Source organism: Hyperolius riggenbachi, chromosome 3 (genome assembly GCF_040937935.1).
Source record: "Hyperolius riggenbachi isolate aHypRig1 chromosome 3, aHypRig1.pri, whole genome shotgun sequence".
In the NCBI taxonomy this organism is placed as follows: Eukaryota; Metazoa; Chordata; class Amphibia; order Anura; family Hyperoliidae; genus Hyperolius; species Hyperolius riggenbachi.
The window spans coordinates 374914038-374941569 of NC_090648.1; the positions used below are offsets into that span (position 1 = coordinate 374914038).

General features: G+C 45.6%; 1 protein-coding gene across 1 annotated transcript in view; it reads right to left on the reverse strand.

Moving 5' to 3' along the window:
- IL17RA (interleukin 17 receptor A) overlaps positions 1 to 25611 on the reverse strand; it is a 55679-nt gene extending 30068 nt beyond the window's left edge. Inside the window, exons 1-4 of the mRNA XM_068277189.1 lie at positions 25351 to 25611; positions 11798 to 11822; positions 7290 to 7436; positions 1294 to 1412 (exon numbers count right to left, since the gene is read on the reverse strand). Of these exons, the coding sequence (XP_068133290.1) occupies positions 1294 to 1412; positions 7290 to 7436; positions 11798 to 11822; positions 25351 to 25464 (405 nt within the window). The 5' untranslated portion in view covers positions 25465 to 25611. The remainder of the gene's footprint in view (positions 1 to 1293; positions 1413 to 7289; positions 7437 to 11797; positions 11823 to 25350) is intronic.
- Between the last annotated feature and the right edge of the window lie 1921 nt (positions 25612 to 27532).

Here is a 27532-nt window from a genome sequence, read left to right on the forward strand (position 1 = left end):
GGCCTTATGCGCCGCATGTAAAATGCCCCCCCCCCCCCCCCCCCCCCCCGGTGCCCAGTGTAAAGTATACATTACCCGTCCCTGGCCTACACTGGCTTCCTGGATTATTCCTGCATACACGTGCACCCCACGTGGTTTCCTAGTAAGGACGCGAGTGTATGTGTGAGACATCACACACGCCCTTACTAGGAAACCACGTGGGGCGTGTGTATGGAGAGAGGAATGCACCTGGAGCAGCTGAGGGACAAGGCTGCGGACAGGTAACGTATACTGTACAGTGGGCACCGGGGGGACATTTTACATTAGTAGACAGTGCCGTGGGTTTCGTTGCATTCAGCGATCGTCGCAAAATTGCACGCCGTACCCGCCGCACACCCTATCGAGCTAGTCAGCCCAACTTCTTGCAGCATGCACAAACAATAATTTTTGTCCCGAAATTGGTCGCATTGTCAGTTGGGCATGCCTTTGGCGGCACAGATTTTTATCCAATTCTATTCTAAAATTGAATCGGATGGTCGATTGTCTGCCAAGTCATGTATGGCCACCTTAGTTAAGTTTGAAGAGCATAAGTGATCCAAGAAACCTGAACTAGATTTTTTTTTTTTTTTTTTTTTTTTAAGCAAATAGTTAACAATCAGGTGACAAAACTTTGCAGCCCCAGTCTGTGTCCTATCATAATTTTATTCTGAGGTGACCCACGGGAGTATTTAAAAGATTGCACATTTATAGAGAACCCAGCAAGCTCATGGTGAACCAGAACTTCTAGGAGTGTGTACGCGGTTACAATGGACCAAAAAGCCCTCTTACTAAAATGCTGTGGAAAACAAAAGTATGCTTTCATAAAACAGAAAGTATTTGCGAATTATCACAAATACTTTGTTTTAAGAAAGATTGCACAGTAGTCTGTGTCCGCATAGCTGCCACAGGGTTTTTTTTAGTGCAGACTTTGGGTGGTTTTGGTGCTCAACTTCATTTTTGGGGGGTATTTCTTTGGAATAAGGGGAAGGTTGTTACAAAGCATAAAAAAATATTTTAATTTTTTTTTGTCAGAGAGAGGTGGCTAAAAATGGAGAGGAGGGACGTGGTTTATATTAGGAAGGAGATTAATTCAGAGCCGTTACATTAGAGGGGGGTTGCCTAAGACATGAGGGGAACAGTGTTTTACATTGGGGGAGGTTACATTACATAATTATAAGAGAATGTGGGGGGAGGGTAATACAGGATTAACAGATCTAATGAAGGTAAACATTTTGCATTTGGGGTATGTATTCACATCACCATTAATTCACTTACCGGCTCCCCCTTGGAATTACGCGGTGAAGGGAATGTGTTGCTGAACCGAAGTTCCATGCAGCTACGGGCATTCGCATTTACAACAGAGATCTCCACCGCTTTTAGTTGGAGGATGCTGGCTGCAAAACAGAGAGGAGCGAAGGTCACAGCAAGGAGAAGGAACTGCTTTTATTTTTTTTTACCTTCAGTACAAGAAGATCGATATTATTATATGTATTTCTGGCTTGTTTTCAGCAGAAGCAGAGATAGACTTTTCTGGTTTAATTAATTAAAAACTAATTCTCAGACCAGATTACATGCAGCATCACAGAGCGTAGGGATAGCCAATGACATGCAAATAATCTCGAATTGATGTAGGATTATGCTAATTTACACAGCTTGACCATGGACCAATCAAATCCCTATAGGAGTATGCCATTATTCACACCTGAAGCTGTTTTAGAAAAATTCCTTTTGAAAAAGTCAGTCATGTGACTCAGAGATCTGTGCACAAAGGACAGAGCTGCCATTAAGTTGGCGATTAGAATCAGCTCGTTGTTCACACGACTATCTCATTGGGGAAAGGGGGAGGACTGTGTGTGTGTCACAAACCCCCAGTCCCCTGTCACACTTCTCATAGCTTCACCCTACACAGATTTTCCAGTGTGCGGGGTTACGAACTATGTACCAGTCAAGTGAAAGCAGGTTACCAGGAGACTGCGATACACACAGACAATTGTTTAAGGTAGCCATACACTGGTCGATTTGCCATCAGATTCGACCAACAGATAGATCCCTCTGTGATCGAATCTGATCAGAGAGGGATCGTAAGGCTACCTTTACTGCAAACAGATTGTGAACCGATTTCAGCCTGAAACCGGTCACAATCTGTGGTGGTGGTGCCGCCGCCGCCGCTCCCCGCATACATTACCTGCTCCGCTGGCGTGACTGCCCCCGGTCACCGCTGCTCCGTCTCCGCTCTAGGCTCCGGCATGCTTCACTTCTTCCTGCTCGGCAGGAAGTTTAAACAGTAGAGCGCCCTCTACTGTTTAAACTTCCTGCCGGGCAGGAGGAAGTGAAGCATGCCGGACCCAGAGACCAGAGTGGAGACGGAGCAGCGGTCCCTTTGGGCAGTCGCGCCGGCGGAGCAGGTAATGTATTGCAGCTCTATTGCGTCGGTCGTCGGGCACTCAAACGCCGCTAGCGACGCGCTCCCTCCCCGCGGGCGATCGACGGTAATTTTCCGCACGGAGCGATCGCCGGGATCGGACGAAATAGATCGAAATTCACCGTGTAGCGGGAACGATGTGACAGCAGATTCGATCCCAGTGATCGAATCTGCTGTCGATCGGCGGGGAATCGGCCTAGTGTATGGCCAGCTTTACACAGGAACATGACTTGAAAAGGATCTGAAAAACAATGTTTGTTTAACCCAGCTTTTCTCAACCTTTTTACCTTGGAGGAACCCTGCAAATAACTTTTGGATCTCAAGGAACCCCTGCAAACAATTTTTTGATCTGGAGGAACCCCTGCATTTATTTTGCAGGAGGCATGGTCTTTAAAAGTATGTGTGGCTGTTTAATTCACTTCCTCCTATTACAGTGCCACTCATTTAGTACAATTTAGTGATTATTTTTACAGTACCCACTATTATAATGTGCTCTATTATACTTCCCCCACGATGGGGAAAAATGCCAAGGAACCCCTGTAGAGTACTCAAGGAATCCTAGTTGAGAAAGCCTGGTTTAACCTGTTGCTCTATGCAGAACACAATGGGGTTGGTGCACTAAGCTGCACTGCTACAGCAGCGCAGCTTAATGACAGCAGCGAGTGTTATAATAATCTCCCGCGCACACTATGCAGCCATAGCGTGCGCTGCCAAATTAGGTTATGCTACAATAGTTTAACAAACGCTTCGTTAAACTTAACAAGATTCCTGCACTTTGATTGGCCCAGTAGGCTGCCTGTCACTTGACAGTCAGCCTACTGGGCCAATCAAAGTGCAGGAATCTTGTCCTTTTAAGCCACTGGTCCCGCCGGGCTCAGGGCGGAATCAGTGGAGCGCTCGTTAAGTTTAAGAAGCGCTTGTTAAACTATTATAGTATAATTTAGCAGGGCACGCTATGGCTGCATAGTGTGCGCTGGAGATTATTATAACACTCGCTGCTGTCATTAAGCTTAGTGCATCAACCCCATTGAACCTTATTCAACTCCCGTTTTTCCCTAGGAGATAATTTTTCATCTTCTGTTTCAAATAACTTTTGAATGCTCTGCAATTATATATTAAAAAAAAAATCCCCCTAAAAGGTGAAAAACGGACTAAATTTTATTTTCTTGCTTGCTGGTGGCTTAAGAAGCATTTTATTGATGATGATAATGATGATGATCTATTTCATGCAAATTTTACACTCCTTAAGAAATGGAGACATCTTTTTGGATGTACAGCATAAACTCGGTCAAGATGACCATCCTTTCAAAGATACTCTACCTTTTTAGAGAACTTCCTACTGCCATCATGCCTAAAGATATAGCCAGGTTGCCGAGACAGATAAAACAAACTTGTGTGGCACGGAAAGCACCCCATATTCCTATTTGGAAACACCGAAGGCACAATCTTATCTCCTACTTCAAGGCTGCTAAATTGGCACAGAATATGGCTTGGGCAGTGCCTCTTGTCCTCATAGATGGATGTCTTTGGAGACACAGATTATATCCCCATTCCGTAACACAGATCTGGTATGGTTCCCCTCCCATGATAAACTCTCTGCTAAAACTGCTACCTCTCCCTTTATTAACAATGCAATAATCCAGTGTTTCTCAACTTTTTCGAGCCAAGTACCCCCTATCACAATTCAGTTCGAGCCAAGTACCCCCCTCCCCGCGTGCGTGTGTGTATACATACACACACCCAGAGGTGGCCTTAGAGTACGCGGGGCCTGGGGCAAGTGTCATGTGCGGGGCCTAGAGACATATGCTATGGATATACGTTGTGGAAGCACACACTGTATAGGTTAGATAGGTAGGTGCCTCCAGTATAGGTTAGATAGGTAGGTGTCCCGCAGTATAGATTAGATAGATAGGTGCCTGCAGTATAGATTAGACAGGTAGGTGCCCTGCAGTACAGATTAGATATGTAGGTAGGTACCCTGCAGTATAGATTAGATAGGTGCCTGCAGTATAGATTAGTTAGGTAGGTACACCGCAGTATATATTAGATAGGTGCCTGCAGTATAGATTAGATAGGGTGGTGCCCTGCAGTACAGATTAGATAAGTGCCTGCAGTATAGATTAGACAGGTAGGTGCCCTGCAGTACAGATTAGATAGGTAGGTAGGTACCCTGCAGTATAGATTAGATAGGTGCCTGCAGTATAGATTAGTCAGGTAGGTGCCCCGCAGTATATATTAGATAGGTGCCTGCAGTATAGATTAGATAGGGTGGTGCCCTGCAGTACAGATTAGATAGGTGCCTGCAGTATAGATTAGATAGGTGCACTGCAGTATAGATTAGATAGGTGCCTGCAGTATTGATTAGGTAGGGTGGTGCCCTGCAGTACAGATTAGATAGGTGCCCTGCAGTATAGAGTAGATAGGTGCCAGCCTGCAGTATAGATTAGATAGATGCCTGCAGTATAGATTAGATAGGTGCCAGCCTGCAGTATAGATAAGATAGGTGCCAGCCTGCAGTATAGATTAGATAGGAAGGTGGCTGCAGTATAGATTAGATAGGTGCACTGCAGTATAGATTAGATAGGTGCCTGCAGTATTGATTAGGTAGGGTGGTGCCCTGCAGTACAGATTAGATAGGTGCCCTGCAGTATAGAGTAGATAGGTGCCAGCCTGCAGTATAGATTAGATAGATGCCTGCAGTATAGATTAGATAGGTGCCAGCCTGCAGTATAGATTAGATAGGTGCCAGCCTGCAGTATAGATTAGATAGGAAGGTGGCTGCAGTATAGATTAGATAGGTAGGTGCCTGCAGTATAGAGTAGATAGGAAGGTGGCTGCCGTATAGATTAGATAGGTGCCTGCAGTATAGATTAGATAGGTGCCAGCCTGTAGTATAGGTTAGATAGGTGCCTGCAGTATAGGTTAGATAGGTGCCAGCCTGCAGTATAGATTAGATAGGTGCCAGCCTGCAGCATAGATTAGATAGGTGCCTGCAGTATAGATTAGATAGGTGCCAGCCTGCAGTATAGGTTAGATAGGTGCCTGCAGTATAGATTAGGTAGGTGCCCTGCAGTATAGATTAGATAGGTGCCAGCCTGCAGCATAGATTAGATAGGTGCCTGCAGTATAGATTAGATAGGTGCCAGCCTGCAGTATAGGTTAGATAGGTGCCTGCAGTATAGATTAGGTAGGTGCCCTGCAGTATAGATTAGGTAGGTGCCAGCCTGCAGTATAGGTTAGATAGGTAGGTGCCCTGCAGTATAGATTATATAGGTAGAAGCCCTGCAGTATAGATTAGATAGGTGCCTGCAGTATAGATTAGATAGGTAAGTGCCCCGCAGTACAGGTTAGATAAGGTGGCTGCAGTGCTGGGGAGAGCGGGCATAGTTGTTAAAACTCACGTGTCTTCACCGATGCTCACAGCTACCATCTAGTTCCTCTCCCAGCATCTGTGTATTGGTAACAGTGCCCCCCTGTGGTGACATGCGGTCACGTCATCCCAGGGGGCGCTGTTACCAATGCACAGATGCTGGGAGAGGAAATAGATGGTAGCTGTGAGCATCGGTGAAGACACGTGAGTTTTAACAACTATGCCCGCTCTCCCCAGCACTGCAGAGAGGGTGCGGGGCCTCCTCAGGCGCGGGGCCTGGGGCGATTGCCCCACTTGCCACTCCCAAAGGCCGGCTCTGCACACACCGCAGGTATCGGTGCCCCCAGTATAGTTAGATAGCGAGGTATAGGTGCCTGCCCCAGTATAGGTGCCCTCAGTATAGCTAGATATAGGAGGCACCATATAGCTAGTTATAGGTGCCCCCAGTATAGCCAGGCATGGGTGCCCACAGTATATCTAGGTATAGGTGTCCTCAGTATAGCTAGGCATGGGTGCCCCCGGTATAGCTAGGCATGGGTGCCCCCAGTACATCTAGGTATGGGTGCCCCCCAGTATAGCCAGCCATGGGTGCCCCCAGTATAGCTAGGTATAGGTGCCACCAGTATAGCCAGGCATGGGTGCCTCCAGTATAGCTATTACATTTTTTACGCGTTACAGGTGCTATGCGTAAAAATTTACGCATTGCACCTGTAGCGCGTAAAAATGTACTTGTTAATGTCCGTGATAGCTTCCTGCACCAGCGGGAATGCGTAAAAAGGTACGCATGGCGGCCGGCCGACTCCCAGTCGGAAAAAAACGAAACTAGCTGGAGCCATGAGTGACTGCGAGGGCACAGGATGGCTGCAAGGGGCTGGTAGATGCCCCATGTAAGTGAAACTCATTTTTTTTTTTTTAGTTAAGGTTCCCTTTAAAGAGACTCTAAAGGAAAAAAAAAAAACCCTATGGGGGATACTTACCTCAGGAGGAGGAAGCCTCAGGGTCCCAATGAGGCTTCCCCCTCCCCTGTAGTTTCAGGGAATCCAGTGCTTGCTCTCTTGAATACTCCCCCACAAGCTTGACAAGTTTGATTTATTTACCTCTCCGGGATCCTGCGTTGGCGCAGTAGTGGCTCTTCGTTTGGGCTAGGCAGAAATAGCCGAGCCCGATCGTCTCCGCTCTACTGTGCAGGCGCAAAAGGACTCGTGCCTGCGCAGAAGAGCAGATCGATCGCGTTTGGATATTTCCGCCTTAACCCAAATGAAGAGTAGCTAGTGCACTTGAGCTGGATCGCAGTAGGTAAACATTTACCTCGCCGCACTTCAGGGGACCCTGGCACTTGAATAGAGGGACGGAGGAGGACGGGGGAAACCTTGTTAGGATCCAGAGGCTTCCCCCTCCCGAGGTAAGTATCCCCCAGAGGGATTTTTTTTTTTATTACAGATTCTCTTTAAAGTCCTATGTTTACATATTTTAACTTACAGTCAGTAGGAATAGTCCAGTTTATTTGAAGGATCGGCACTGTCTCATTCAACTCATTCTTTCCAATCACCACTGAAACTGCCAGGTGGGAAGGGGCACTGGGAGTCCATTCGGGGGGTAAGAACCAGCTGGAGTCGAGGCAAAAACCTGGATCAGAGAAGGGGAGAATGAAATCTGCAAACTGTGGCACAACCTGGGAATGCCAGGCTTCTGAGAAACATACTAAGATCTTATAACAAGAAATCTCCAGCCTGGGAAAAAAATGCAACAATTTGGTATTTTTACCACTGAAATCTGATTGGTTGCGAAGATGGTGGGAGTGGAATAATGAGGTCTCAGACAGCATTCACAAACATACATCTACATAAAATATTTTATAACATACAAAACACAACAACATATAAAGAATGTAAAGCAGATACAATAAAACAGAAGCCCACCTCGATTAAATACATGTATTGGGGTTGCGTTGCGTTATGTGGAAAAGTACTAAAACCTCTTTTGGGGTTTTTACCGCTGTCTGTATTCCCTGTGGGAAGAATTTCCCTGACTTCCCTGTAAACCTTATGGATTTTATATGCATCATGGTGTTTGAGGACAAGAATGATAGACAGCAATACATATTTGAACGTTATTCTAAAGGTGGCCACTAACGATCCAATTTCTTGCAAAAAATCATTCGAGCGATCAGATAATTCTGGTTGGAAGAAAAATTGTTCAATACACCATCAACAAACCAATCTTTGCTTCCCATCTATTACAACCAATAAGAAAATCCAAATTTTGGTTTGACCAAAATCCAATTGGACGACTAGTTTTATAATCATTCGTAATCAATTGTGCCATATGAATAGAAAAGGAAAAGAATGCTGGCACTGCAGTAGCCTTCTTCCATCCAGGGAGGGGGGGCAGCACAGTCCCAAGCTGAAGTGTGTGTACTGTACGTCTTCAGCATGCTCAGGCCAAAGTCACATCTATATGCAAAAAGAAGGAGGAGGAGAGCGCCGCCACTGCTGTCATACACTTTATTCCGAAATCATTAAAAGATAAAATACACATTGTCCGTACAAAAATTGGAAGACACATACCATTGGTGACTGTGGATGGTGCGGAGGGTTCAGAGCCTTACAGGCGTTTCGTGCGTTTTGCGCTTCTACGGAGGCTGCGTAGCCTTGCAGCCTCTGTAGAAGCGCAAAACGGCTGTAAGGCTCTGCACCCTCCGCACTATCCACAGTCACCAATGGTATGTGTCTTCCAATTTTTGTACGGACAATGTGTATTTTATCTTTTAATGATTTCGGAATAAAGTGTATGAAAGCAGTGCCGGCGCTCTCCTCCTCTTTTTTGCGTAATCAATTGTGCCCATCAATGGAGATTATTTACAACCAATCCGATCAGAATTTCTGATCACTCTAATGATTTTTCGCTAAAAATTGGACTGTTAGTGGCCACCTTAACTCTTCCCTTCTTTACAAAAATAATTTTCTTAATTGTGGTCCCTGTTGATGTAAACCTAACTGTACACAAGCCAATATCTGCTCAATCTGGCTAATGATCAATCAGTACCACAATAAATAAATCGATTCGGTATCTCAAATTTCAGTAAAATTCTAATTGAAAAATTGAACAACACCACTCTACAGCTGTACAGCTCAATGTGGCACAAAGCAAGGAGGCCACTGATCCCAGGGCATTCCTCCCCTAAGCATCAAAAATTACTGCTGTGTCCATTCATCTTAAAGATTGATAAACTGTCCAAAGTCCATCATATGTTGAGGCAAGTGATCAAACCAGCCAGAGAAAAAAATATCAACTGCCAGCTTTAGAGAGTAAAGCCTGGTACACACATTCAATGTAGATTGACCAGTGATTAGTCAATGTTACCACTTCCATGTAGTATGAGAACTTACCTACACAATTTGTTTATAGTATTCAAAATCTGTTGGACCTCATGCTAGTTAGGGGTTGTAAAATTGATTGGTAATGCGTCAATCAAAAATACATGTGTGTATGCACCCTAAAGCCCGATACACACCTTCAATTCTGATCAAACATTTTTGGTCAATTTTACTGCCTCTACGTAGCATTAGAGGGAAACCGATTTTAAATACTATGAGCAGATTGTGTATGTAAACTCCTATACTACATGGAGGTAGTAAAATTGGTCAGTGATTGACCAATCAAAAGTGAAGGCGTGTACCAGACTGAAGGACAGGCAATTACATAAAAAAAAAAAAAAAACAAGAATAAGGCACTTCCAGCAATAAAAGCCTAAACAATTACTGGTATATGAAGCATTTAAAAAAAAAAATGTTAAGTTGTACATTAACTTAGGTTTTTTTTAAGAGACTAATGATTTTCTTAGATAGAGAAACTCAAGGTAAAATGTAACAAAATACTTGCTTGTATAAAATTAAATATATTGTTGCATCAATGTTTATCTTGTATTTTTCTGTAGAGATTTCTGAAACAAAATAATATGGCTGCACTTCCTGTGTTGGGATGACAATGAGAGTGAATTACTGTGATTCTACCCCTTCCAATGTCACCAGAACTATTAATGGACATAAACTTGTGACATTGGCCTCAATTCACTAAGCTTATCTCCTGTCTTTAATAACGTTTCTAGAGTGGTCACCATGGTGATGAGGCATGTCGTATTCAGGAAACATTTTACCTCAGGCAAACCTAAAAAGTTAACGCTTCTGTCTTTAAGTTCACTCTTCAATCCTTAAAATAACTCCAGAGCTCCAATGTGGTCCAAGATCTGGCAGTCTATCGCTAAATCCACGTAATGCTCAATCCACAAAGAAAACCATTATAAAATTATTTTGCTCTGGTACAGGACTCCAGAGAAATTACACCGTTGGTTCCCAAATACCTCACCAACTTGTTGGAGGTGTAAGGACAAGGTGGGTTCGCTGATGCATATCTTTTGGGACTGTCCTCTAATTAAACCTTTTTGGGAGACTGTTTGTTTCATTACTCATTTCAGAAGTTTTTGAAACCCATGTAGACCTGCATCCGCTTAACGCACTTCTAGGCCTTCCTGTTAAGAATCTCCCTCGTAAGCGGTGGAAGCTTATGTTACATATATTATCTGCAGCAAAGAGATTAATTGCCCAATTTTGGAAATCCACAACGATTCCTAGTAAAACAATATTAATAGATAAGATTAATGATGTTAGGAGATTGGAAGATCTAACGGCCAGAAGCCATGATAATATCGAGGCACATGGCGAGCTGTGGGGTCCATGGGAGGACTGGGATATGACATTGTGGCTCCAGTCACGTAATCGTAAGCCCCCATAATTTTTTTGTTGTTTATGGAATACCTTTTGATTAGCTTGGATGGTTTGGGATGTGTTCACTATGATATTTTGGTATCTGTTGGTTTGTGTTAGTAATTTAACTATTTGGTCGGTTATAAGTCTGTGTTTGTTTTTGTCTGTTTTTTCCTAATATGGAAGTGCTGCCATATTTACATCTTATTTTATGTTCATCATTATACATGGATTAGCGAGCCTATTGGATCTACAGGGTGAACTATGCCACTATGGCTTGAGAACCTTTCCCCTGTATAACTTGCGTTCATTGTGAAGATAACTGTATTCATCCTGCTTGCTATTCTAATAGTACCTATGTTTTATATAATTCGCTACTGTATTTGTCTTTTCTTATTTCAATTAAAAAAAATGATTGATAAAAAAAAAAATAACTCCAGAGTTAAAGACAGGCTGTTTATTAACTGTGGGTGAAAAGAACTACAGAGGAGGTACATTAACTACAGAGGAGGTAACTTAAGGAATGAAGAGATAAGATAACTCTCTCACTGTGTGGAGGTAAGTTTTCTCTTGCCTTATTATCTCCAGCATGATCTTAGTGAATTGAGGCCACACAGTGAGATAGTTATCTTATCTCTTCATTCCTTAAGTTACCTCCTCTGTAGTTATTTTCACACACAGTTAAACAGCCTGTCTTTAACTGTGGAGTTATTTTAAAGGATTGAAGAGTTAACTTTAGGTTTGCCTGAGGTAAAATGTTTCCTGAATACGACATGCCTCATCACTATGGTGACCACTCTAGAAACGTCATTAAAGACAGGAGATAAGCTTAGTGAATTGAGGACAATTATTCCTTCAGCACCACTGCTTTTTTGATTGCTTCGTGACATACCTTGTGGATAGCAGCTACCAGACACCACTAGGGATCATGGTCATGGGAAACAGTTTTGTAGCTTAATGGTTGGTGCAGGAGACAGCATCATACCCTTCCAATTGCCACACTACTAGGATAACGCAGTGTGGCTAAAAATGATGTCATCAGGATATTCAAAACGATTTTAAATGTACCAGCAGGATTTATGTTTTTAAAAAGCCTCAAAGTGTTTTTAAAGCCTATTGGAAGGTGCATGAGGGATGGCCTTATTTACTTGTGAAGATGCGTTACATCACCAGGAGAAAAAGGAACACATAAGGAAGCTGATTTGCATAGTAAAGGTCACTTACTGTTATGAACGGAGCACTGAATGCCCTGCAAGAAAGGAAAAAGATAAATAAATATAAGACAAGCAAAATATTAGGCGTGATACACAGAAAATGGCACTACTCCTGTGACAAGCCAGTTGATATTTCACTAGCTATTCTGGTAAAAAAAAAAAAAAAAAAAACGACATCTCTATCCTCCCTTGAATTAATATACACCTGTTGGCTTGTTTGTTAGGTATATGAGCACAGGCTCCGTCTTTCTTTCCAAGAGCGAACTTGTATTCAGGTGTGTCAGCTGCAACCAATGCCCCTTGTACCATTCTGGACCCCTCATTAGGGCCTATGGACAACATAGCTGAAGCAACTTGTGGACATGTTCCTGCTTCTTCAGGTTCAGATCACCAACTAGCCCTCACATACAATGATGTTCCCTCCACATCAACCCTTTCATGGTTCTACTATTCCAGCATCAGATAGTACAATTACCATAACTGTAACTCTGCATAAAGGTGGCCACACACCATACAATTTTTTAAATATCTGTTCAATTTAAGAATTGCAATAAATTTTTCTGACTGATTGTAACATTTCAAAAATATGACCAATGTACCACACACCTATGTTCAATTTTTCCCCAATTATGATAAAAATGATTGGAAACTGACAAAATTGCTAGGGTGTGTATATTAACCACCCTGGCGTTCTGATTAAATCGCCAGGGTGGCTGCGGGAGGGTTTTTTTTAAATAAAAAAAAACTATTTCATGCAGCCAACTGAAAGTTGGCTGCATGAAAGCCCACTAGAGGGCGCTCCGGAGGCGATCTTCCAATCGCCTCCGGCGCCCAGAATAAACAAGGAAGGCCGCAATGAGCGGCCTTCCTTGTTTTGCTTATATCGTCGCCATAGCGACGAGCGGAGTGACGTCATCGACGTCAGACGACGTCCTGACGTCAGCCGCCTCCGATCCAGCCCTTAGCGCTGGCCGGAACTTTTTGTTCCGGCTGCGCAGGGCTCAGGCGGCTAGGGGGGCCCTCTTTCGCCGCTGCTCGCGGCGAATCGCCGCAGAGCGGCGGCGATCAGGCAGCACACGCGGCTGGCAAAGTGCCGGCTGCGTGTGCTGCTTTTTATTTGACAAAAATCGGCCCAGCAGGGCCTGAGCGGCAGCCTCTGGCGGTGTTGGACGAGCTGAGCTCGTCCAGACCGCTCAGCAGGTTAATAAATTGACAATCTAACACACACCATACAATGTTTAGAAAGATTGAAGAAAAATATTTGGCATTCCAGATTGATCAAAATCGAAGAAAACGGGAACTCCGATTTTTCAGTCAAATGGAAAAAAAAAATTTCGATTTTTTTCGGGAGATCCGATCGTTTTTTTATCGAATTGCCGTAAAATCGGATCATTTTATTATATCATGTGTGGCCACCTGAACGCTGATCATTTTCTGGGTTTGGGCCAAATACGCATGTGTACAATCACAACATTAAAACCAATGAGAGGCAAGATTATTATCTTATTACAATGACACTTTAGGCAGGAAGTGGACAGTCAGTTCTTCAAGGCAACTACCAAATTTGGAGGAGGCTTAAAGGTCAACTGAAATGAGAAGAATATGGATGCTGCCATATTTATTTCCTATTAAACAATACCAGTTGCCTTGCAATTCTGCCTGTCTATTTGGCTGCAGTAGCATCTGAATCACACCAGAAACAAGCAGGCAGCTAATCTGGTCAGATCTGACAATAATGTCAGAAACACCTGATCTGCTGCATGCTTGTTTAGGGGCTATGGCTAAAAGTATTAGAGGCAGAGGATCAGCAAAACAGACAGGCAACTGGTATTGCTTAACCCTCCAGGCGGTAATCCCAACCTGAGCACGGGCGCCGCTTTGTGTGCTAGGAGCAGTAAGCACATGCTCAGGTCGAGCTAGCAAAAAAAAAAAAAGCTGCGTGCACAGCCTTCCTGGGTCCTGCGTGCGATCAGCACAGCAGATCAGGACCCAGGCTTCTCCCCCGACTACCTACTATTGTTTTCGGCCGCCGGGATTCCCATGTCCCCGCTATTCTTCCGGGGACTGGGGAATTAGTGCGGCGGTTGCAGCGGTGTCGGCGTGCGGTCAGCAGGGGCGGGGCTAATTTCAGAGCGAAACAGAATATGTATGATTGCCGCGCACCTAGCAACACCACAATAAGGAGCTTTAACAAAAATGTTGGCTGCAAGGAGAAAAATGGATCTGTACCCCAATCCACTCGAATTGAACAAAAAACACAGTATTACTCCTGCGCACTCAAAAACAATTTAATACCATCAATTAAATAACAATAAAAATCATACCACACACACACACGAGTAGCTCCACTAAAATCGCAACCACACTGTCACTCACATCCAGACAAATCTGCAGGTATGCAGATACCTCTCACACTGAAAAGTCCTGCAGGATCCTGCTAATTAGCCTGATGGTTCAGAGCAGCAGTTTGAGGATGCAAAAATATGCGAGCAAACACTTCAGTGGCAGATTAAGGATCCAATAAAAAATTCCAATAAAAAGTTCCACAATAAAACAATAAAAATTCTCCGGATCAATGCCAGTGGTATATATTATCCTCTTAGTGATGTAAAGCATAACACAGCATTGCAATAAGGCTGCATACTCACGACTCCTGTTATGAGTAGTGGTAACGATTTTTATCAGACATTGGCAGCTTCTGACGAGTCCTGTTACTTGGTAGGTATATCCAGTATAGCTGAACAGTCCGTTGAAGGAGGAGTCGGACTTGCACTCCTGGGAATGAGCAGCTGCAGCCGTCAGCTCTCACTCTATGCCGGGATTCGGATGTGACCAGCCCCGTAGTCCAGAAGTGATGATATCGTGACTTCACATACACTGTATCCAATCACGTCGACATGTTTCGAGAGGATTCGCCTCTCTTCTTCAGAGCATGCTACTACTCATAACTCATAACAGGAGTCGTGAGTATGCAGCCTTATTGCAATGCTGTCTGCGTGGGGGTGGGGGTGTTGATTGTGTAAGTTTCTAGGTTAAATTGCTCTCAGGGCGAGTATCAAAAATACGCCCCCCCCCCCCCCCCCCCCAAAAAAGCTAAAATGCTGCCAGTGCGCTTCTGTCCTTTTTTTTATCAGCACATCAATGTTACAGATTGTTACACGTTGCTGAAAAGCAGGCAGAAGCGCACTAGTGTGTACAGGCCCTAAAGAGTTTAGGCCACTAACACCGGCCCCACCTGTTCAGTGACATGTTGTGGGTAAGCACAGCATTGCGTGAGGGGAGAAATCAACAAACGTGGTGATTGGCTTGCTGGTAGCACTGGTACCTTTATACAAAGGGGAGGGGTGCTTGCTGGGAGCAGTGGTACCTTTATACAAAGGGGAGGGGGGGCTTGCTGGGAGCAGTGGTACCTTTATACAGAGGGGAGGGGGGCTTGCTGGGAGCACTGGTACCTTTATACAGAGGGGAGGGGGGCTTGCTGGGAGCACTGGTACCTTTATACAAAGGGGAGGGGGGCTTGCTGGGAGCAGTGGTACCTTTATAGAAAGGGGAGGGGGCTTGCTGGGAGCAGTGGTACCTTTATACAAAGGGGAGGGGGCTGGCTGGGAGCAGTGGTACCTTTATACAGAGGGGAGGGGGGCTTGCTGGGAGCACTGGTACCTTTATACAAAGGGGAGGGGGGCTTGCTGGGAGCACTGGTACCTTTATACAAAGTAGTATTGTCCGGATCATGAACGATTCGGATCTTTGATCCAAATCTATTTTGTGAGTCGAATCATCCGAATCATCAAAATGAGTGATTCGGATCGCAAAAGGGGCGGGACCAGGAGCGACACGCCCCCTCTCAGCGGGCAGCGGGGTCCTGGAAGCAGAGCTGAGCTGGATCGCTCTGTTGAAGGGGAGGCAGCCTTGCACAGCCACAGGTAGATGAGAGAGAGGGGACATCGGTGCCACTACCAGATATGTGTAGAGCACACATACTGGCTGAAACGTGCTGCTGAGTATAGGCTGTCTGTTCCGTAGTTGTGCACAGTGAACACATTGGAAGCTTTTGGCTCAGCTCAGCACAGCTCAGTAACTTTGCAGGCACTGTGATTGCAGCGCAATATGATCCTCCTAAACAGCTGCACTTTACTTCTGGGAATGCTTTCTTTCACTACGTTTGCATGCAAAGTATACAGATGAGCATATAGGTGAAATACATGTAAAGCATGATTGCAGCATGTGGGTATTGTGTGCAAACATTTCTGCTCTCTGCTCGTCCCTCCTCCCTTCTCTGTCCACTCCCTGCCCCCTGTCCATCTTCTCCCCTTCTCTGTGTGTCCACCCTCCCTCCCCTTCTCCTGTCCTGCTAGTCATTTCACCCCCGAATGCTTCGGTAGTAAAATGATCCGAGATTCGGATCAAAGATCCGGATCTCTTCAATGATCCGATTCGAATCATCCGGATCATTGAAAAGATCCGAACTTCCCATCTCTAATACAAAGGGGAGGGGGGCTTGCTGGGAGCAGTGGTACCTTTATAGAAAGGGGAGGGGGCTTGCTGGGAGCAGTGGTACCTTTATAGAAAGGGGAGGGGGCTTGCTGGGAGCAGTGGTACCTTTATACAAAGGGGAGGGGGCTTGCTGGGAGCAGTGGTGCCTTTATACAGAGGGGAGGGGGGCTTGCTGGGAGCAGTGGTACCTTCATACAGAGGGGAGGGGGGCTTGCTGGGAGCAGTGGTACCTTTATAGAAAGGGGAGGGGGCTTGCTGGGAGCAGTGGTACCTTTATACAAAGGGGAGGGGGCTTGCTGGGAGCAGTGGTACCTTTATACAGAGGGGAGGGGGGCTTGCTGGGAGCAGTGGTACCTTTATACAGAGGGGAGGGGGGCTTGCTGGGAGCAGTGGTACCTTTATACAGAGGGGAGGGGGGCTTGCTGGGAGCAGTGGTACCTTTATACAGAGGGGAGGGGGGCTTGCTGGGAGCAGTGGTACCTTTATAGAAAGGGGAGGGGGCTTGCTGGGAGCAGTGGTACCTTTATACAGAGGGGAGGGGGGCTTGCTGGGAGCAGTGGTGCCTTTATACAAATGGGAGGGGGGCTTGCTGGGAGCAGTGGTGCTACCTTGATAGAGAAGGGAATAAATTGGCCGCCTAATGCTGTGGGGTGGGGGAAGGGGTTGTCAGGACAGAGGAGCAGGGCAAGTACTCACAGCATGCAGGCCAGGGGGACACAGGCAGCAGAGACACAGACACATCCTGTCCGTTTGGCTGAACACTCTCCCCTTCCCCCGACACCATGCTTTGCAGTCCGGACTTAGACTCTAGGAGGGGAGAAGGAAGAAGCTGCCTGGGACCCTCTCTTCAGGAACTTCAGGAAGTTATAATCTGAGGCTGTCAGATGAGCTGCAGGCAAGTGTCATGCCTGCAGCTGTGTGTTTGCTCTGCCCACCTCTCTTCCACCCTGAGGCATTCCCTGCCACCCAGCTTCGAGCCCCCTGGGGGGGGGGGGGGGTGGCGGCTCCTGCCTCTGTTGCCACATTTCAGGGACCATCCAGGAGAGAGGATGCAGCAGGGACCCAGGCAGGGAAACACACGTGGTCTGCAGCAAGTCATCTCCTTCCAGGGCGCCCTGACACCTGCAGTACCCCTACTGTACGTCAGTGTCACCACGCATTGGTCATGTGGTGTTCACTTGACGTTGGGTATGGCTGGCAAGGCAACGGGACGCCCAGGAGGAGTGCTGAGAGGTGATCACGCTAGTCTTCTGCGTGTCATAGTCTTCCTATCTGTCGGTACTTCTGTCAGCGCCCCCTTCTCCCTCCTGCTGCACTGCGCCCCGTGCAGTTGCACGTTCCGCTCGCCCCAAAAAACGGCCCTGATTGTGTTTACATACAGAGCAGCGACAAGTAAAGCTTACCATTCAACACTTCTACTCCTGGTGCATAGGGAAAGTGATAAAGTGACACTGAACCATAGTCAGCGATTATCGACAGCAAGGGATTAGTGGTGAGAGCTTAGTGCCGGGAGCTTGTCCCCGCGAGCGATTGTCTTATTTTCTGCTCGTTTTCCTTATCTTTTTCCATTGTACTGCCCGCCGTATCGAGCGCGGAATCAATCCGGCGGGTATACCGCTCGATCAAGATAATTTCCGACATGTCCGATCACCCGCCAGATCGATTCTGTGCTCGATACCGCGGGCGGGACAATGGAAACGAGCAGAGGATAAGAGAATCGCTCGTGGGGGACGAGCAGGAATCGATCCGGCGGCATAATCGAGTGGTACAAATGTACCATGTATTCCCAGCATAAAACACCCAGTACTTATAGATCCTCCTGAAACACCTAGTACACTGTTAAAACCTGAAAGGCTGGAGTTAGAGCGTACGTTAAAAAAGGACGCCGGGAAAAAAGGGCGCAGGGTTTTAAACGATAAGCATGAATAACGTTTAAAAAAAATTGTGCTATATTTCGTTTAAAAATAATGTTTTATAAAGTTATAAATCATTAAATAATGTGTACGAAATCGGCAATTGTAAAAACGTTAATCTTCCCTGTTTAAAAAGTGAAATTTATAATAACGTTTTATAGAACATTAATAAGAATGTTACTACAGCTATACCTAACCCTACTCTCACACAGAACCCTCCCTGTACCTATCCCTAACCCCCAGACCCCCCTGGTGGTGCCTAAACCTAAGACCCCCCTCGTAGTGGCTAAACCTAAGACCCCCCTGGTGGTGCCTAAACCTAAGACCCCCCCTGGTGGTGCCTAAACCTAAGACCCCCCCTGGTGGTGCCTAAACCTAAGACCCCCCCTGGTGGTGCCTAAACCTAAGACCCCCCCTGGTGGTGCCTAAACCTAAGACCCCCCCTGGTGGTGCCTAAACCTAAGACCCTCCTGGTGATGCCTAAACCTACAAAACCTACAGACCCCCCTGTGATAAGCATTAATAACGTTTTAAAAAAATTGTACGGTTTTCCGTTTAAAAATAATGTTTTAAAAAATATTGTATTGTTTTTTATTTAAAAAATTATAAATCATTAAAGCAGTTATAAAACATTAAGTCTCCGGGCACCGCTTTTAAAACGTTATTTTTCTCCAGCGCCCTTTGTTCCTGTTGGGCGCCCGTTAAACGATATTTATCCACTTAAGGACTGCAGTCATAAAACCCCTTAAAGAGACTCTGTAACAAAAATTGCATCCTGTTTTTTATCATCCTACAAGTTCCAAAAGCTATTCTAATATGTCCTGGCTTACTGCAGCACGTTCTACTATCACCATCTCTGTAATAAATCAACTTATCTCTCTCTTGTCAGACTTGTCAGCCTGTGTCTGGAAGGCTGCCAAGTTCTTCAGTGTTGTAGTTCTGTGATGCATCTCCCCCCTCCAGGTCCCTCTCTGCACACTGCCTGTGTGTTATTTAGATTAGTGCAGCTTCTCTGTGCTCTATTATCTTTTACAAGCTGGATAAATCCTCCTCTGAGCTGGCTGGGCTTTCACATACTGAGGAATTATACAGGCAGAGCTGTCTGCAATCTGCAGGAAGAAACAGCCTGACACTTCAGTGGAAGATAGCTGCAGAGGGAAAAACACACAAATGATCTCTTGAGATTCAAAAGGAAGGGTGTATACAGCCTGCTTGTGTATGGATGTATTTTTCTATGTGTGGACATACTGTACATCAACCTACTTCCTGTTTTGGTGGCCATTTTGTTTGTTTATAAACAAACTTTTTAAAACTGTTTTTAACCACTTTTAATGCGGCGAGGAGCGGTGAAATTGTGACAGAGGGTAATAGGAGATGTCCCCTAACGCACTGGTATGTTTACTTTTGTGCGATTTTAACAATACAGATTCTCTTTAAAGAGAATCTGTACTCTGAAATTCTTACAATAAAAAGCATACCATTCTATTCATTATGTGCTCCTGGTCCCCTCTGTGCTGTTTCTGCCATTCTCTGCTGCAAACCTGGCTTGTAATTGCCAGTTTTAGGCAGTGTTTACAAACAAACTAACCAGCTTCTAATAGGCTCAGCTAAACAGAGTGTGTTAGTCACACAGAGCCTGCAGGGGGTGTGTACAGCTTCTAGCTAATCACAAGCAGCCCTGCACATTCCAGTCTGACTGCCTCAGCCTGACTGTGCCGACTATAGAGAGAAGATTAGATCATATAACAGAGATAACACAGCTACTGTGCAATTAGGAAAAGCTGCAGTAAGCCAGACCACATTAGAAAAGGCATAGGAACTTATAGCATAGAAGAAATAAAGATAAACAATTTGTTACAGAGTCTCTTTAAGGACCAGAGCCTTTTTTTCCATTCGGACCACTGCAGCTTTCACGGTTTATTGCTCAGTCATACAACCTACCACCTAAATGAATTTTACCTCCTTTTCTTGTCACTAATACAGCTTTCTTTCGGTGCTATTTGATTGCTGCTGCGAGTTTTACTTTTTATTATATTCATCAAAAAAGACATGAATTTTGTCAAAAAAATGACTTTTTTAACTTTCTGTGCTGACATTTTTCAAATAAAGTAAAATTTCCTATACATTTGAGCGCGAAAGTTATTCTGCTACATGTCTTTGATAAAAAAAAAAAACCATTCAGTGTATATTTATTGGATTGGGTAAAAGTTATAGCGTTTACAAACTATGGTGCCAAAAGTGAATTTTCCCATTTTCAAGCATCTCTGACTTTTCTGCGCACCTGTCAGGTTTCATGAGGGGCTAAAATTCCAGGATAGTACAAATCCCCCCCAAATGACCCCATTTTGGAAAGAAGACATCCCAAAGTATTCAGTGAGAGGCATGGTGAGTTCATAGAAGATTTTATTTTTTGTCACAAGTTAGCGGAAAATGACACTTTGTAACAAAAAAAAAAAAAAAAAAAGTTTCCATTTCTTCTAACTTGCGCCAAAAAAAAATGAAATCTGCCACGGACTCACTATGCTACTCTCTGAATACCTTGAAGTGTCTACTTTCCAAAATGGGGTCATTTGTGGGGTGTGTTCACTGTCCTGGCATTTTGGGGGGTGCCTAATTGTAAGCACCCCTGTAAAGCCTAAAGATGCTCATTGGACTTTGGGCCCCTTAGCGCAGTTAGGCTGCAAAAAAGTGCCACACATGTGGTATTGCCGTACTCAGGAGAAGTAGTATAATGTGTTTTGGGGTGTATTTTTACACATACCCATGCTGGGTGGGAGAAATATCTCCGTAAATGACAATTGTTTTATTTTTTTTTACACACAATTGTCAATTTATAGAGATATTTCTCCCACTCAGCATGGGTATGTGGAAAAATACACCCCAAAACACATGATACTACTTCTCCTGAGTACGGCGGTACCACATGTGTGGCACTTTTTTGCACCCTAACTGCGCTAAGGGGCCCAAAGTCCAATGAGTACCTTTAGGATTTCACAGGTCATTTTGAGAAATTTTGTTTCAAGACTGCTCCTCACGGTTTAGGGCCCCTAAAATGCCAGGACAGTATAGGAATCCCACAAATTACCCCATTTTAGAAAGAAGACACCCCAAGGTATTCCATTAGGAGGATGGTGAGTTCATAGAAGATTTTTTTTTTGTCACAAGTTAGCGGAAATTGATTTGAATAGTTTTTTTTCACAAAGTGTCATTTTCTGCTAACTTGTGACAAAAATAAAATCTTCTATGAACTCACCATACTCCTAACGGAATACCTTGGCGTGTCTTCTTTCTAAAATGGGGTCATTTGTGGGGTTCCTATACTGCCCTGGCATTTTAGGGGCCCTAAACCGTGAGGAGTAGTCTTGAAACCAAATGTCGCAAAATGACCTGTGAAATCCTAAAGGTACTCATTGGACTTTGGGCCCCTTAGCGCACTTAGGGTGCAAAAAAGTGCCACACATGTGGTACCGCCGTACTCAGGAGAAGTAGTATAATGTGTTTTGGGGTGTATTTTTACACATACAGATGCTAGGTGGGAGAAATATCTCTGTAAATGACAATTATTTGATTTTTTTTACACACAATTGTCCATTTACAGAGAGATTTCTCCCACCCAGCATGGGTATGTATAAAAATACACCACAAAACACATTATACTACTTCTTCTGAGTACGGCGATACCACATGTGTGACACTTTTTTGCAACCTAGGTGCGCTAAGGGGCCTAACGTCCTATTCACAGGTCATTTTGAGGCATTTGGATTCTAGACTACTCCTCAAGGTTTAGGGCCCCTAAAATGCCAGGGCAGTATAGGAACCCCACAAGTGACCCCATTTTAGAAAGAAGACACCCCAAGGTATTCCGTTAGGGGTATGGTGAGTTCATAGATTTTTTTTTTGTCACAAGTTAGCGGAAAATGACACTTTGTAAAAAAAAAACACTACATATCAATTTCCGCTAACTTGTGACAAAAAATAAAATCTTCTATGAACTCACCATACTCCTAACGGAATACCTTGGGGTGTCTTCTTTCTAGAATGGGGTCATTTGTGGGGTTCCAATACTGCCCTGGCATTTTAGGGGCCCTAAACCGTGAGGAGTAGTCTTGAACCCAAATGTCTCAAAATGACCTGTGAAATCCTAAAGGTACTCATTGGACTTTGGGCCCCTTAGCACAGTTAGGCTGCAAAAAAGTGTCACACATGTGGTATCGCCGTACTCAAAAGAAGTAGTATAATGTGTTTTGTGGTGTATTTTTACATATAACCATGCTGGGTGGGAGAAATATCTCTGTAAATGACACATTTTTGATTTTTTTTTACACACAATTGTCCATTTACAGAGAGATTTCTCCCACCCAGCATGGGTATGTGTAAAAATACACCACAAAACACATTATACTACTTCTCCTGAGTATGGCGATACTACATGTGTGACACTTTTTTGCAGCCTAGGTGCGCTAAGGGGCCCAACGGCCTATTCACAGGTCATTTTGAGGCATTTGTTTTCTAGACTACTCCCTACGGTTTAGGGCCCCTAAAATGCCAGGGCAGTATAGGAACCCCACAAGTGACCCCATTTTAGAAAGACGACACCCCAAGGTATTCCGTTAGGGGTATGGTGAGTTCATAGAAGATTTTATTTTTTGTCACAAGTTAGTGAAAAATGACACTTTGTGAAAAAAACAATAAAAATCCAATTTCCGCTAACTTTTGACAAAAAATAAAATCTTCTATGAACTCATCATACACCTAACAGAATACCTTGGGGTGTCTTCTTTCTAAAATGGGGTCACTTGTGGGGTTCCTATACTGCCCTGGCATTTTACGGGCCCAAAACTGTGAGTAGTCTGGAAACCAAATTTCTCAAAATGACTGTTCAGGGGTATAAGCATCTGCAAATTTTGATGACAGGTGGTCTATGAGGGGGCAAATTTTGTGGAAACGGTCATAAGCAGGGTGGCCTCTTAGATGACAGGATGAATTGGGCCTGATCTGATGGATAGGAGTGCTAGGGGGGTGACAGGAGGTGATTGATGGGTGTCTCAGGGGGCGGTTAGAGGGGAAAATAGATGCAATCAATGCACTGGGGAGGTGATCGGAAGGGGGTCTGAGGGGGATCTGAGGGTTTGGCCGAGTGATCAGGAGCCCACACGGGGCAAATTAGGGCCTGATCTGATGGGTAGGTGTGCTAGGGGGTGACAGGAGGTGATTTATGGGTGTCTCAAGGTGTGATTAGAGGGGGGAAATAGATGCAAGCAATGCACTAGCGAGGTGATCAGGGCTGGGGTCTGAGGGCGTTCTGAGGTGTGAGCGGGTGATTGGGTGCCCGCAAGGGGCAGATTAGGGTCTAATCTGATGGGTAACAGTGACAGGTGGTGATAGGGGGTGATTGATGGGTAATTAGTGGGTGTTTAGAGGAGAGAAGAGATGTAAACACTGCACTTGGGAGGTGATCTGATGTCGGATCTGCGGGCGATCTATTGGTGTGGGTGGGTGATCAGATTGCCCGCAAGGGGCAGGTTAGGGGCTGATTGATGGGTGGCAGTGACAGGGGGTGATTAATGGGTGGCAGTGACAGGGGGTGATTGACAGGTGATCAGTGGGTTATTACAAGGAAGAACGGATGTAAATAATGCACTGGCGAATCGATAAGGGGGGGTTTGAGGGCAATCTGAGCGTGTGGGCGGGCGATTGGGTGCCCGCAAGGGTCTAATCTGATGGGTAACAGTGACAGGTGGTGATAGGGGGTGATTGATGGGTGATTGATGGGTAATTAGTGGGTGTTTAGAGGAGAGAATAGATGTAAACGATGGATTTGGGAGGTGATCTGATGTCGGATCTGCGGGCGATCTATTGGTGTGGGTGGGTGATCAGATTGCCCGCAAGGGGCAGGTTAGGGGCTGATTGATGGGTGGCAGTGACAGGGGGTGATTGATGGGTGGCAGTGACAGGGGGTGATTGACAGGTGATCAGTGGGTTATTACAGGGAAGAACGGATGTAAATAATGCACTGGCGAATCGATAAGGGGGGGGGGGGGGGGTTGAGGGCAATCTGAGCGTGTGGGCGGGCGATTGGGTGCCCGCAAGGGTCTAATCTGATGGGTAACAGTGACAGGTGGTGATAGGGGGTGATTGATGGGTAATTAGTGGGTGTTTAGAGGAGAGAATAGATGTAAACGATGGATTTGGGAGGTGATCTGATGTCGGATCTGCGGGCGATCTATTGGTGTGGGTGGGTGATCAGATTGCCCGCAAGGGGCAGGTTAGGGGCTGATTGATGGGTGGCAGTGACGGGGTGATTGACGGGTGATTGACGGGTGATTGATGGGTGATTGACAGGTGATCAGGGGGGATAGATGCATACAGTACACAGGGGGGGGGGGAGGGTCTGGGGAGAATCTGAGGGGTGGGGGGGTGATCAGGAGGGAGCAGGGGGCAGTTTAGGGACTAAAAAAAAAAATAGCGTTGACAGATAGTGACAGGGAGTGATTGATGGGTGATTAGGGGGGTGATTGTGTGCAAATGGTGGTCTGGGAGCTGGGCAGGGGGGGGGTCTGAGGGGTGCTGTGGGCGATCAGGGGGCAGGGGGGGGCAGATCAGTGTGTTTGGGTGCAGACTAGGGTGGCTGCAGCCTGCCCTGGTGGTCCCTCGGACACTGGGACCACCAGGGCAGGAGGCAGCCTGTATAATACACTTTGTAAACATTACAAAGCGTATTATACGCTTCCTATCCGGGGATCGTCGGGTTAACAACCCGCCGGCGCTTCCGATTGGCCGGCGGGTTGACGTCGCGGGTGGGCGGAGCCTATTGCCTGTGGATGCGCGCGCATCCCAGCGCGCGATCCCCGGACAGAGAGTGCCCCAGGACCTGACGCCAATCTGCGTTACGTGGTCCTGGGGCTGCCACTTTGCCGCCGCCAATATGAAGTAGGCGGTCGGCAAGTGGTTAATATGGGAGTAAGTGGCGGCGCCCTTTTTGTCCACCTGCCTTATGCGCCCAAATTTCCTGCTTCCAGAGTTAGACCCTAAAATACCTGGAGTTACCTTTAGGAGTTAGTGTCTGAATACATTAGCAGGGAAGGGGTTACGCCAGTCAGAAGGGTTAGGAAGCAGGAGAGGAAGTAAAGTGAAAGTAAGCTGCCCGGACACTCACCTCCTGGGAACAGTCCTCCTCCTGCCCCCGGCGAATAGTGCGGAGACCCCTAGCTGCGAGCGGCAGCAATGCGAGCAAGAGCAGAGCCCGGCACAGGGGTGCCTGCCCCCCCATTCTCAGCACCCCGACTGTCCGTCAGCAGCTTCCGCCTCCGATCTCAGCGCTACGCAAAATCTCTAATCGAGGTGACAATAGGGAAATTCCGGTGTACTGAGATGCAAATCATCCCGCAACAGCCAACCACTCCATAGCTTGCCTGCAACCAATCACAGCGGACCCTCACAGGCTCCGGGAGGAGAATTCCGGGCAGCGGCCGGCAGGTATGCAAACGAGGGGGAGGGGCTTCAAGTGATACACCTGTGACCGCCATGCGACAAAGAAATCTCAGTCTCTAGTATTGCCGTCAGGGATCGCCTCCTCTGGCAGAGAAGTCCCGATATACATTCTATATACTACACGGTTACTTAGTTACTTGAGCAAAATAACATGCCTCCATCGAGTTCAGCCAGACATAGAATTTACCAAAAGTACGTTCTGTTAATACAGTCCACGTTTACTCTCTCTTAAAGGGCCCATTCACACTTGAAAGTGCAAAACGCCGGTGGTTTTGCGTGAGTGATTTTTCAGTGGAAAAAATCACTGAACACTGTAGCGATTTTTCTGCGATCGAGTCTAGCGCTTTTATATAGCACTGAAAAGCGATCGGCGGGAAATCGCCTCAAAATGGTGCAGACGACGCGTTTGCGTTTCGTGATTTTGGTAAGTAAGAATGGGCCCATAGGGTTTAATTACACTAGCGCTTTCAAACGCACTAGTGTTTGAGCATTTTGCCGAAATCGCCGGCAAAACGCTCAAGTGTGAATGGGCCCTTACTAAAGAACCCTTTCGTACATTGCTAAAAGGTTTTTCCTCCATGCGCAGATCCTGTGCCCTAGTCCTTTGCACAAGTCTAGGGACAAAAAGCTCCTTTGTCAAACTTTTATATTGCCCTCTGATGTATTTATACATGTTAATTAGATCTCTTCTTAGCCCTTGTTCACATTGCGTTCAGCTCGCGTGTCTGTTAACGGTGGGCTTTTTTTCCCGCATTTTTTAAAAGCGTTTTCTGGCGATTTTCAGCGCGTTTTTTTTGTAAGCACTTATGCAGAGCGCTTCTGACTTTTGATCCGGAAAAAAATCCGTAAACAATAAATACAATGTATTTTTTTTTAAACGCTCACGCAATCGCTTGCCAAAGCGATTTTGCAAGTGTTTTGTGTTTTCCCTATACTACCATTGAAGCAAATTGCCTCAAAAATGGCCCAAGCACCGCTTTTCTGCTTTTCTAAGCGGATCGCAAACGAACCGCTCAGATATGAACTCTCTCATAGAGAATCATTGCACAACCGTTTTCAGGGCGATTTTGAAAATCGCCCACGCTTAAATTTTTCACAAAAACTCCTATAATGTAAACAAGGCTTTAAGGTTTGTACACATGTGCAACTTTTCCGCCCAACTATCATGCAAACAATGTCTGTTGGACGATAGGTAGGGCATGTGTACGCATGGCAAACAACTAGACGAGCAAATGATAATCGGTTTCCCTGATCCAAACGGCAGATCAACTAACCAACTATCATGCAGGTTGGCCACGTTTGTACAAGTCATTTGAATTACTTGTTTTTTGAATGCGGATATGGGGCTTGATTCACTAAACCGTGATAACTCATATAACGGCTGCTCTAGCGATTTTGCACGCAATCGCAAATTTTCACGCACAATCGCAAATTTAGGTGCGCATTTGCACGCAAAAATTTGCGATTGCACTTGAAAATTTGCGGTTCTGTGTGAAAACGGTAGCACATCCATGATATGAGGTATCACGGTTTAGTGAATCAAGCCCCTGATGTGCACGCGCAGTGTGCCATCCTTAACCTCTTGAGGACTGCTGTGTAAAACCCCTCTAAAGACCAGGCACATTTTCAATAAATTGGCCACTGCAGCTTTAAGGCCAAGCTGCAGGACCACACGATACAGCACACAAGTGATTCCTCCCCCCTTTTCTCCCCACCAACAGAGCTCTCTGTTGGTGAGGTCTGATTGCCCCCCCCCCCCCCCCAGTGTTTGTTTATTTATTTGGGTTTGTTTATTGGGGTTTTTTTAAAATAAAAATGGTGTTTCCCCCCCCCCCCCCCGTTGTATA